Source organism: Euprymna scolopes, chromosome 19 (assembly GCF_053919585.1).
Source record: "Euprymna scolopes isolate OS-2025 chromosome 19, ASM5391958v1, whole genome shotgun sequence".
Lineage (NCBI taxonomy): Eukaryota > Metazoa > Mollusca > Cephalopoda > Sepiida > Sepiolidae > Euprymna > Euprymna scolopes.
Window position 1 is genome coordinate 12,934,305 of NC_136500.1, and position 14,328 is coordinate 12,948,632.

The 14,328-nt window shown below is 35.5% G+C and overlaps 1 protein-coding gene across 3 annotated transcripts in view; it reads left to right on the top strand.

The window, feature by feature from the left end:
* Positions 1-14,328, top strand: part of LOC145303418 (guanylate cyclase 32E-like) — a 305,413-nt gene that overhangs the window by 154,315 nt on the left and 136,770 nt on the right. For all 3 annotated transcript variants that reach the window (XM_080144747.1, XM_080144746.1, XM_080144745.1), the window contains exon 2: positions 10,960-11,254. In XM_080144747.1, the coding sequence (XP_080000873.1) occupies positions 10,960-11,254 (295 nt within the window). The remainder of the gene's footprint in view (positions 1-10,959; positions 11,255-14,328) is intronic.

The following is a 14,328-nucleotide window of genomic DNA, read 5'->3' on the forward strand; positions in this document are numbered from 1 at the left end:
TCTTTATATATATATATATATATATATATATATATATATATATATATATATATATATATATATATATACGTACACGAGGGGTGTTCCAAAAGTAATAGCTTCTATTTTTTTATTCTCCATGAAAGGATCCGGACATGCAATTTGCTCTCTGTTGCAGCTATTGACTGTATGAGATTGCAGTACAGCAACGGCTGTCATGGACATGCGTCGGAAGCAGAGATTCGTCATTTATTTTCTAGCAAAAATGAATTGAGTATAGTGGAAACTAGGTAAAAAGAAAATTCTCGAGCACAAAAGATCGCTCGTTTTAATGTTACCTCTTTCGTCTTCGTAGCTCTTAAACTGTTTAGGTTAAAAAAAACTTTACTTTTGGAACGACCGTCGCACATTCCTACCAACTAGATGTTTGAAATTACGCTCTTTGTAGGATTTTTTTCTACGAGAAATCAATTTTTTAAAGAAGATTCTAAACATAGTTCCATTAGGAAAAATATCTATTCGCTCTCACCTCCACTTCATTCTGTTATCGTTTCGTTTATAAATCCCTGGTCGTACAATCTACATGAACGGACATCTTTCTCGTTAGTGTTGCGAATCTAATAAAAAAAAATCCGTTTTTTTTTCTCTTATGCTTTGCCTGTGGTTTATGTACAAACAGATAAAACATTCATTGAATTATTTGTCACAAGCAATTAACGATGCCCTATGGTGATGTTGAATTGCAGCATCCATTATTTATTTTCGACGCTATTTTATTTATTTGCTTACATACATACAATATATATATATATATATATATATATATATATATATATATATATATATATATATATATATATTTACTATCCTGTGTACCCGGCGTTGCCTGGGATTTTTTAGGTGTGTGTTGAGCAAAAAAAAAAAAGTGGTAGTAGGAAGGCAGGCTCGAACGGAAGGAAGGCGAAAAAGAACGTGAAAAAACGTTACGTCTTTGCTGTTACAACCACCGCCAAACCGAAAGTGACGTAGGTTTAAATTAAGGCTAGACAATCGATAAGAAAGGATGACTTTCGAAAATATCGGCAAAAAAAGCGACCCCTTCCTGTAGAAAAGTGCCCAGTTGAGGGTAAACAAATTATTGTTTTTTAGTCAATTTTTCGGTATTTGTCGTGTGAAGGGTCGAGCTTCAAAACGATACTGATCTTGTGAAAATCCGGTCCTCTGTCGAAAGTTTTAGGCAGACATACAAACTTACATACATAGATTTATATATCGGTAGCTCAAATTTTCGACCAAAACTAATTAAAAAACTTGCCCTATCTATGAATACCCTTCATGTAAAATTTCAAATGTTTAGACTAGAAATTGTCTAAGTAATTTGGTAGAGACCGCCGCGGTCAATTTTTTTTTAACTTTGACCCCTAATATCACCCCTTAACATTTATTGTTTTGGGCTCAAATCAAGTTATATAGTTAGATGCATGTCCAATGAAACCTATATCTAAAATTTCAAGTGTTTAGACTCAAAATTGGCGGAGGAGTTTGGTAGAGTTCTCAAAGGTCAAATCGTTGAACTTTGACAACTTAACAGCCAAATTTCTAGCCGAAAACTGATCACAAAGATTTTCCCAAATCTCACTACTCTATTTGATAAATTTCGAGTCTGTAGACTGAAAATTGACAGAGTTATTGTGTAGGGAAATGTACACAGATAGACATACAGACGGACAGACAGACAAACTTACTTAATAGGATGCATCCCGCGTTACAGTATACATATGAAGATTTTAACTCGTCCATAGCTTTCCTCGATGTATTGGTAACAAAAACAACATCCAGTTTCCTTACATCAATATACCGTAAACCTACATTCACGGGACTTTATATAAGCTGGGATTCATATTATCCCCGCAAACATAAGATAAATTTAATTTGGACCCTAACATATCGTGCTCTGATGATCTGCTTGGATGAGGAATTCAAATAATTACTGATACCCTATTCAAAAATGGGTATCCTCTGAATGTGATCAGGTCAGTTATGCAAAGGAAATAGGGGAGTCCTCTGTAATAAAAATTAAAACGGTTAATAAGTGTCCAGTATATCTGCGTTTATCATGGCTGGGGACAGTAACTGTATGGGTCTTCAATTACTGACCATCTTATAAAAAAAAAAACCCGTCATGGGCAGCAAACTTAAGCACGAACTCGTTTGTTGATCATCATTTAATTTCCGGCACACACACCTCCAAACACCCGGGCATCGCCGGGTACCCCCCCCCCGCTAGTATAATATAAATAGTACAATACCATATATATTAAATTTGTCTAATGCTCAATGATATTTAGACTACACACAAACACACATATAATATATATATATATATATACAAGAAAAAACTGTGAACTGAACTTATATATATCTCTATATATATGTGTGTGTGCTTGTATATATATATATATATATATATATATATATATATATATATATATATATATATATATATTAAAGTTAGTTCAGTTCACAATTTTTAAAGAAGTTCATTTATCTGTTAGTAATTTTTCAACAAGCAGTGAAAATATGTAATCATTGAAAATAAAATAATACTAATAAAAAGATGGAGACCTAACCAACAAGGAGAATAACACTATCGACATCGGAATTACACTATTAACAGTTTGTGACATGTAGAGATTGTGTTTGATATGTTTTTCCCCCGTATAATTGTTTGAAGAGTTTGCTACATTCAAAAATACAATAGCAACACATTTTTACTGTTTGTTGAGAAACAAACAGTAAAAATATGACGACAAAACAGATCTGTAACTTATACTTTAATGAGAAAATAAAAGAACATTAGTTTTCTAAATCAGTGAATTGAACTTTATATATATATATATATATATATATATATATATATATATATATATATATATATATATATTATCTTTAAAATATAATTTTCCACTGACACGTGTTTCGTCGTCTACGATTACCAGAGTGGTTGAATCTAGCGAGATTCGAAATCGGTACCCACGGTAATGAGCCTAAACCCTTTATCCGCCGGTCATCTCGCACGACTGTTTGCGATTTACTTAGATGTGGTTTATTTTTTATTTTTTGTTTTGCGATACGTTTAGAATGAATTCAATTATTTACGAAAGTGCATTTTTACCTAAATGCGAGTTGGGAATAATTTTCCCTTTAACCAATTTGGTACCCCCACATGGGGAGCGTCATATATATATTCTTTAAAATATAATTATCTACTGACACGTGTTTCGTCGTCTACGACTCATCAGAGTTGCTGGATCTCTCTCTCTCTCTCTCTCTCTCTCTCTCTCTATCTATCTATATATATATATATATATATATATATATATATATATATATATATATATATATATAGTAATTTATAAAATATAAATGGCGATTAAGCTACACTGAATTGTGAGTCTGCGTTCGCGGCTGGCCCCCCAGAATATGGAAATAAAAAATGAAAAAAATCGTTTACAATCGTTTAAAATCTATTATAGAAAACTGATTACATATAATGATAGAAGATGTATCGAGACACAGGAATGGGTATGTTTGATCTGGCACAATGAATAATTATTAAAATTGTGGGGTCTGCGTACGCGCCTGGTCCACAAAGTATGGAAATAAAAAATTTAAAAATAAAAAACACGTTTACAAGGGCTTTTGATATAGATGTACATAATAATACTTTGATAAGTATGTTTCAACTTAAATAGGGATGGTATAATAAAATTGTGGTGTCTACGTTCGCGCCTGTACTCCATGGAAATATGGCACAAACTTTAACAAAGACTTTTCCTATCTATTTGCGTAAGTATACTTTGATAATTATGTTTCAGTTTTAAGAAATATGGTATTAAAAAAATATTGGGTGTTCGTTCGCGCCTGACCTCCATAGAATTTAAATATGTCACAAAGTTTAACAAGGTTTTTTTAAAGGGGTGAGGGTCCACAATAACACCTTAACTTTAATCTTTATTCACGTTAGCTTTTATTTATTTATTTTTTAGTTGAATCATATTGTGTCGAATAAATTCACCTCATAAATTCACGTTCTTATTAAAGTGAGAGGCAAAAAAAAGTCGGAACTTAAGACAATTCTCGACACAAATTTTGCATAACTGTTTTTTTTACTTCTCCACTTGGACGTGACACTCTTTCGAAAATAGATAAATATATAAATAATAAAAAGTAAGAACGTTACTTGTTATCGTGTCCAAAGAAGGAAAAAATCCTGCTCACGTGATTACGTGTTTTTTTTAAACATTTACATAACCTTTTTATCTTTATTTATATATCTGTTTAAGCTTTTTTTTGTCAGTGTACTAGAAGGAATTCAGTTGATTACAACCCTTTCTGCGTCTTCTTTACATTACAATATTACAAAGCTAAATCCGACGGCGCAATACTACATCGTTCAATACTGTAAAACTGAAACGAAGCTGTTCTGTTTGAAAAGGGCGCCATTTTCTTCTTATTCATATTTATATCGGTTCTTTGCTTTAAAAAACTAAAGTAATTACGTGTTTACTTTTTTAATATCCCATTTTGCTGTTTCGGATTATTTTACTAAAGTAAGTAAAGCTTTATTATTTTTCAAAACTGTTTTGTTTTCTTTGTTTTTCGATATTTCGTCGATATTATTTAGTAAGAGTGTTTAGCAGAAAAGCCAACTAACAACTACCCGAAAAAATAAATATACAAGAAATAAATGTTACCATAGTCAATAAAAATTCAGTTCATTTTTCTTTTGTTGTTTTGAAATAGTTTTTAATGCTCTTTACTTGAAATAATATCAGCGAACCGAAATTAAAACGACATTTGAGGCGATAACTACTTAAATGAATTTTTATATAAACTACACATGCTTTAATCGAATATACGTCAAGCACAAAATAACGGAAAACATTAAAATATGTTTATAAATATTCCTTACTTTGACGGAACTCTCTTAAATTGTTAACACAGAATGTTCAGGTGCCCCTCCTTCAAATGGAAAACGGCGATCTCCATTTCAAAGTCGCCGCCATTTTTATTTTTTTTAAACCAGTTCGTGAATTGAAAAAAGAAAAAAATTTTTACAAGCTACTTAAAAATACAAAACAATTAACTTTTCTACCATAAAAGTAATTACATCGAGGGCATTGCCAGGGCCGCTGCAAGGAAGGTGGGCTCTCTCTACCGTGCTAGAAAGCTAATAACACCCGAAAGTATCCTGTACCTCTATAAGGCAACCATTCGCCCATGTATGGAGTATTTCTGTCATATTTGGGCTGGTGCATCGGCTACTAGTCTCTCGCTCCTTGACAAGGTTCAAAAGAGAGTCGCAAATCTGATAGGCCCTGAACTGGCATTTAAGCTTCAGCATCTGTCCCATCGACGAAACGTTGCACCCCTCTGCCTGTTCTACAAGTATTATAATGGTGAATGCTCTAACGAACTGCAAGCACTTGTGTCCTCACGACGTGAACACCCTCGACAGACCTGAGAGGCTGCAAGATCCCACCCCCACACTGTGGAGATCCCTAGATGTAAAAGATCTTTCTACTCCAGTAGTTTCTTCCCCAGAACCGCTAGACTTTGGAATTCCATTCCAGGTCCCTGCTTCCCCAACTGTACTGACGTGCAGAAGTTCAAGTGCAACGTGAACCAACATCTTGCTGTCCAAATCCCTACATAGTACCCCAGTAGTTGTTGCCCCTGATAGTAGCCCCCTACACCAAATTGGCAATGTGCCTTGTTTGGGGTGAAAATGTAATAAAAAAAGTAACTTTTATTGACTATGGTAACATTTATTTCTTGTATATTTATATTATTATATATATATAACATTTTCTCTTTGTAAGGAAACATCATTTTGTTGGTCACATTAAAAAAATGTGTTGGTCAGATGCATTAAAATTTCCAGCCACCTCTTTCCCCATTCCATCACGTGCTCAAAATTAGAGAAGAGAGAATCAGAAAGAACTTGGCCGCTTACGGCCTTGGAAATGTTGCCATATATGCCATCAGCATAAATGTCTAAAAATGAACTTATGATGTGATTTTGGGAGATCATTGATGTTGATCAGGAAGAGAGTTGGGCCCAGGATGAACTCATGAAGGACTCCAGCATTAATATTTTGAGCTTTTGATTTCTACCTATCAACCACTGCTCTTATGAACCTATCAGAGAGAAAGGATTTAATAATTGAAAAGCCATTTCCAACTTTATCGTAGCTAGAGATTTTATGGGGTAGACCTTTTTGCCATACTCTATCAAAGACCTTTGATATGTCAAAGCAATTGCCCTAAAAAGGAAACCTCCATCGAAAGATTAGCTAATCCTATGAGATATAACTGTTAGCACATCTGCTGTATATCTACTAGAATGGAATCCATATTGCATGTCACTGTGGGGGTTATTTTTGCTGAGATTCTTGACTACTTCTTTATTTAACACAAATTCCAGCAACTTACTCATGATGTAAATGAGATTATTGGTCTGTATTGAGTCATCAACTGATATGGGACATAGTGATGTTTTCCATGGTGTTGGGAATCAATTCTTAAGATAACGCTCAAACAGCTTTGTAGGTATGGGAGATGGTTCTGGTTGAAGTTTTTTAGTACTATAATAGGAATGCCGCCAGGGCCAGTCGCTTTACTGAAACCAGTGTTTTTGATTAGCTTGGCAACATTATGCACATATATTTGTATGTCGCATAGCGTGTTTTCAGACACAGAAGAAAATACGGGGGATCGCGGCCCTGATCGCATAGGGTAGAATTAGCTGCAAATATTTTGTCAAAGAGTTTGATTTTGTCCGATGCTGATGAGATTACCTTAGTTCCATTCATGATAGTTGGGATAGAGTACACAATCAATTCAAGACCCTGTTTGTTATTTGCCAAAATTGGCGGAAAGGAAGCCGCTTCTCGGCTTCTTTGGACTTGACGCACTGAGCATCCAACTCTCTCACGTTCTTTATTACTCTTTTGCAGTGGTTACTGGCAGTCCTGAAATCGGCTTCAGTCTCAGTACATCTATTACGTTGGGAGCAATGGGAATAGTAATTTCTGTGCGCAATGGCGGTAGCACATTTTGAACGGTTTACTGTAAGATTTTTGCTAGAATTTTAGGAGGGTATGAAACGGTCTATACCTACAATTTCGTGAGGTTTTATACTATGGAGGGCACGTTCTATTTAAACATCGAATGTAAAGGTAGATCTAATATAAATGAACAAAATCTATCCCAACCAGTCATAGAGTATCGATATACTGTACGATGGAAAGGTATGGCGGAGGACTTATTACATTTTTTTAAATCTTAACTGAGACAAGCGAATGGTCAGAAGATCCCAGTAGGGACAGAACAGAAGATGAACATAGCTCAAGGCAAGTTGTTAGAAAAAGATCTATGGGACTTGCATACGAATGGGTTGTGAACAATCTGAGTAAAGTCATAAGAAATCGTGACAGGGCCTCCCCTCAGCTTCTGTCTTGTTTAAGAGAGTTAAGCATTCCACGCTGTGAACATTGAAGTCACCATAGACGTAAGTGTTAGCTGAAGGATGGGCAGACAGGATGGTCGTCTTCAAATATAATGTGAATAAATTTTAATGGAACTGTTCTCGTAGATAATCTAGCCTTCCCTTAGTTCCACCGTAACTGATCTTGCTATTCCATGTCAAGTGCTTGTCTGAGCTTCAATCGGTGATGATACTATATAAAATCTTATATATATATATATATATATATATATATATATATATATATATAAGATTTTATATAGGATCCTCACCGATATGTATATATATTATATATCCTATATACAACTTATAATATATATATATTATATGATATATATATTATATATATTATATATATATATTATATGATATATATATAATATATATATTATATGATATATATATATTATATATATTATATGATATATATATATATCTTATATATTATATGATATATATATTATATATATATATTATATGATATATATATTATATATATATATTATATGATATATATATATATATCCCATATAATACATCCTCATAGAACACTCGTTTAGCTACAACTATTGTCAATCACTTCCCTTACTTTCTATTCTTATCTAAAACGAAACGAAAATGTTATGATCAAAGTTTATTTCCTGGAACTGCTCGTCTGTGGAACAAAATATTGCGGGACTCCTAGCTGAATATGACCTGGTCATTTTCATGTTCAATGTAAGCAAGTTATCGATGAACCGGTGTTTCTAATAATCAAATTCCGCCTAGTTTCTACAATTTCCAATTATTATGTTCATATTTTTTCTTTAATTCTCTCAGAGTAATGTAGGGCTAAACATAAGCTTTCCTTCAAATGCAACAGAAAAATATCGATAAAATTCTCTTAAATATCATATGAGAAATGGTAGTCGATTCATTTTTTACTATTCTTTCTAAATTTGGCCATCATTTATCCTTCAAATGATCTGCATTGGTGCCATGACTTGATTAGATAGTTTGGTTAAAAAGTTCCGCAGAAAAAAGATCGAAAAGAAAATGAATCTATTTCTCCGCAAGCTATTTACAATACACAGTGAAACGACTGAAGTGTGCTAAATTGGCCTGCGCCGCAAGGATTCGACATGGTGCAACGTTCTATTTATGCTAGCTTTAATAAACGTTACGAAATTGAATCAGATACGCACGAATAACGATGCGCAACAAACAAAAAAATGCAGGAATTCTCATCGCGTGTGAACGAGAGACATAAACTAAAGCGTCGGTGATTCTGTGTGTTGAACTGAAAAAGGGAATTTGCGGTGTTTTTCGTTCAAAGATGCCTTCGTTTGTGACTTATTTTATTAAACGTGCAATAGAACCCGGATTGTACAGTTGATAGAGCAATTGGGACAAGTTGAAATCTAATAGTCATCTGGCTATACAGATTTGCATCGTCATGACAACCATGCTGTTGGTTAGTTGGTTTGTTTGTTGAGCATTATTCATGATGATTTTTATTGGTATTCGTTTCCCCAATATCTTTCTATTAGGAACTCTTTCTAAAAGGATACTTACGAGAAAGCCAACGGGAAGGTGGCCAACGTTCTTAAGTGAGAGTGTTTCTGTGGAGTGAACTGGGTTCAAATTTGGCACACCCAAGTTGTCAGCCTGCATCTTTAACCACTGAGCTACCATCGCCTACTTTATGCTAATGATGTAATTTAGCGTGGTGCGTGTATATAAACAGCGTCTATTTAACAGATATCTTCAATGTTGTGATATATGCAGTGCATCGTCTAGTGATTAAAAGGTTCTTCTATTGCTGTGTGTGAAATATTCATAGTGTGTGCAGCCGCTTTCTCACAAATACACGTAGTTAACAAATGTGACTTATCAACTTTTATAGAGAGCTATTTTTATCGTTATCAACGGATAACATTTGTCTGTTTGTCTCAGATCAAAAGAACCACATATCTTCTTATTGGTCCAAACTACAAAAGAACGTCATAACAACGATTTGTATTTTATACGGGTTTATTCGTCTTATGTATTCTCTTGTCAGAGTTTGGAACGCTGAGTCTCTTTCTACATTTTCACTAGTTCCCCCTTTTTCTTCCAACAAGTTTGTCCACACGTTAGTTCGCTAACGCGTTTCTCGCTAATTCATTAGTTTGTTCTCTGCTAACTAATTATTACGTCACTAAATCAGACTAAATCAGGTGTCGCTTACGTAAGCTAAAACGAACCAAATTTGTGTCGTTCACGTAAGTAACGAACCAAATTTGTGTCGTTCACGTAAGTAACGAACCAGATTTGTGTCGTTCACGTAAGTAACGAACCAAGGTTTAAATCTATTTTTAAATTCCTACTCGACTTTATTTTATTTTGGAGTTAAATTCCTGAATAGACATTACAAGCTGTAAATTCATATTTTCCAAATCTTAATTGTATTATTCTTTAGTAATAATAATCAACCAGGTTCTCGTTGCAAATATAACACTATAATAGTAGTAAGGAGAAAAAAGACGTTCAATAGGAGGAGAAAGAGGTGGGGAAGGGGGAGGGGAAGGAGGAGGTGGATATGGAATCAACCATAATAATAGACAATACAAATTCGAGAAGTATGCGTCTCATCACAGTGATAATAATGATTGAATAAACAATGCTAACAGTTATCATGTCTATGCATATATACGTTGCATTTGCACTAGTGTCTCTCTGTTTGATTCTCGTTTTTTACTAGAATCAAGCAAGTGTTAGATTATGAATACGTATATACTGAATCATTACAGTCTGATCATGTCTTGAATAAGTTCACCGAAATTAAACAATCTTAGATTTGTGAATCAATCAGATGACGTAATTAGTCCTTCCCCCTGCAAGAATACCACAAAGTGTGTATAAATGGACAATAACAGGTGTCAAACTACTCTTTCTTTTTTGCTTTCCGCCAGAAGGAAAGGAATAGATGGACAAAGCAGTAATAGTAGAAGACTCAGAAACAAATAAAAAGAGTAAGAGAGAGATAAAACAAATTTAGAATTTGAACAAAAAAAAAGAAAGAAAGAAAGGAGGAAAAAAGAAAGAAAGAAAAAGAAAAAAGAAAGAAAAAAGGATTGGTAGACTGTAAAAATATCTAATTACGCATACACACGCACATATATATATAGAGAGAGAAAGAGATACATAGATAAAGAGACAGACATAAACATAGATATGTAGATAGGTTAATCGTAAGACAGAAAGAAAAGATTAAAACAATATGCAGATAGATTCGTACGAAAGAAATATTTGATATTAGTACTAACCACGGACATCACCTACACAGGACTGGAATTGAACTCGATTTGAGAGTTTCATAAACTGTGCACCTGTAACTATTATGCAATAATTCATAATCTTTTTCTTCTCTTTTTAAAAACCCTAAATTTTTCTTCTTTCTATTGCAGAAGTGTTCCGAGGTGACCCAGTTGGCCGGACAGCCGTGTCCGGCCTTCGCGCGCACCCAGCCGTCGACGTCTAAGGTGAGCGAGTCCATTGTTGCCATCCTAAAATACTTCCAGTGGCGTTACTTCCTGATGGTGGTGGGTCGCAAAACCAACTGGATCGAGACAGCGGACGCCCTGAAAAAGCTCTCCACTCGACACAACGTGACAGTCCGGGATGTGGTCTATTTCGCCGAACCTTATATGAACGACGGTGCGATCCGCAATCTCATCTTGGAGACATATGCAAATACTCATAGTAAGTGATTGCAAGATTGACACTAATAAACAAATTGGTTGGATTTATTGTTTTGACAATAGATAGGTAGATAGATAGATAGATAGATAGATAGATAGATAGAGGGAGGGAGTCGATTTTCATCCATCACAATGAGGCACAGACACGGTTGGTTGGGCCACGTCTTCAGAATGGAAAGAACAGACTCCCTCGGCAAACACTGTTCTCAAAGCTAGCCACAGAAAAAAAAAACCCATCTGCCAGCCTCTACAACGATACAAAGACCAACTCAAAATCACGCTAAAATACATTGGATGTGACATTCACACTTGGGAAACAACAGCCTAGGATCGCATATATATGGCGACGATACATCATATCCGGTACCAAATGATATAAAACAGAAAGGAAAAGACTGGTGGAGATTAAGAAGCAAGCAAGAAAAACCCGAGCAGAACAGTCCCGCCCTCGCCAAGCTATACTTGCCTTCACTGCCCTCGCAGATTATATGCTCAATTTGGTCTGAGAAGCCATTTGTGAACGAAACAGGAAGAGGAAATTGAAATTCTCGGATACGAGAAATCGACCAACGGCGAGATAGCTACACAGATTCACAGACAGACAGACAGACAGATATATACATGCATACATAGTACATACATACATACATACATACATACATACATACATACATAGAGAGTTTAACTGACAGACAGACTGATTGATGGATAATAGATAGATAGATTGAGCATTTTACATTTTTACTCTTGGAAAAGGCCACACCAAACAGACGAAACGTTGTCGAACTTTTAGGTTTTCCAACTGTTTTTATCGTTAGATTTGTTACCCTATTTTAATCATAGATATATCTCTACTTATATATAATAGACACTTTGTGTGTGTGAGGTGTGTGTGTGGTGAGTTCGTTCTCTATGGACTCTGAAACGGTTGGGTCGATTTTCTTTAATTTCACACAAATGTACTTCATGTATCTGGCAGTGTTCTTAGATGGATTTTGTATCGGGATGCGTCGATAAGTATCGAAAATCGATGATCAAAAAAAATATCCGATTTAGGAAGGAACAGTTCGCTTTTGACCAAAGTTAACACTTTTATACAGCCTAACATCACAAGTGAATGTTAGTAGTTTCATCACCGTACAAACAGAAAGGCTTGACATATAAAATCAACAGTAGATTCTTTGATAAGACAGGGGCGTATTCGAAATGAATGTTTCTATGTAGAGCACAATCGAACCGTGACTCTTTTATATTTGGAACTTTAATGCAAGCCATTATAAAAAAATTAATTTTATGAAATCAACAGTAGGTTCTCCGGAGTGTATTGTAGACTACAATATGTTGTGGACTAAGTCACTGCGTCGAGGCATGTGAAACTTCCTCCTGGTGCATTACCGTGCGCCCCCGACTAGAGCAGGCAATAAATCGATTCGATTAAAAAACAGTCGATTTCATCAATTTCGATGACAATAAAAGTATTGGAAGTATGGAACATGCGTTGATCCTCATTCAGTCCTTGGCAACGTCGGGTTTCCCTGCTAGTATGTTGTAAAGTCGTATCGTTTAAGATGTGTATCTCCTTATTATACACATAGCAACGGATACCTTTGTGAACATGCACGAGTGCACACACTAATGTGATCGCCTCTTTTGTTGTGTCAGGTCTAGGCCATCGATCCTGTCAACACTACAACGAAGTCTTCACACCAAGCAAAACCACAAGGCTAGTTTATAAACAAATAAAAGATATCTGTTTATCTTTTTTTTTTTAGTTTACAAATAGTGGCCGTTTACTAAGATGAATGGCAGATTTGTAGGATTGCATCTTTGCTTGAGCAGACCAAGATACAAGCCTCATTAACAGTCTTTTCAATAGAAGCTTCATAGGATTCAAGTGACTAGAAATGCACTCATGTCCGAACTGCTCAGGAGTTTTCACAATGATCAACTCTACCTCAAAAGTTTAGCTCTCATCATTGTCCTTCAGTTCAGGTGTGGAGGAATAACTGTCTTTCTATTCTTCTGATATCTTTTCATATTTGGCCGCTTCTGGACTTTTGTTGGTGGTCATTATTCAACACCCCGGTGGAGACATTCACTGATAATAACATCCAATTGGTCTCTGGACATTATTTCTCTCACCAATGAGGCGGTTATTTAAAACAAAGGAAATATTTCTCGTGGGATCTGACTGGTTAGAGATATTTTCGGCTCTCTGCAATCCTACTCTTTCTCTGGGAAAGCATTCTTTTACTGCAACGTCCGCCAATCACTTGCATTAGCAAGACATGTGCAAAGTACGTTTTTATCCATCATTGTACGCTTCGCATCGATTAATTCACACGGGTACATGAGGCTTTTTTACAAGGTGGTCACCACTTATCAAGGCCCGGAAGCCACTCAGGGATAAGGGTTATTGCATGTACAGAACGTTGGTGTTGAGATTTAATAAAGTGTCTACTTAAGTGTTCATCAGGAATTTGTTTACGTTAGACTTGAAGACATCCAGGTTGTAGTCAGGTGGGAAACAGGCAGACGGAACAGAGTTCCACAGGCGTGCAGTTTTAAGAAAGAAGCTTTGTTCATGAAATCTACGTTTGGATTAAGGCACAGATAAAGAGTGGGGAAAATATTTGATAGTGGTTTCAGATAGACGGGTGATTTTTGTAAAAGATTGGCGAGGGGGCAGAGATTGGAGTTCAGACGAGCACTTGCCATGGAAATAACGATAAAACAAAGATAGACTCGCAACCTCTTTCCTTGGGAGGGAGACTGCAGGGAAGAGAAAAGGGCACCCCCACTACGCTACAAAGTCTATTTTGTACTCTGTCAAGAAGGATATGCTGTTTTTAGCAGCTCCTAACAGATGTGGCAGCAGTACTCCATGCTTGGACGTACTTGGCTTTTATATAGATAGAGAATTGCATCAGTAGTGAGATATCTTCTGGAGCGGTAAAAGGATCCCACCATTTTCCCAGCGTCATTGGCAACAGACCTGATGTACGTGTTCCAGTTCAAATCAGGAGTAAAGGTAAATCCCAGAAGCTTATCAAAACATGGGGCTTCTCCTAGACG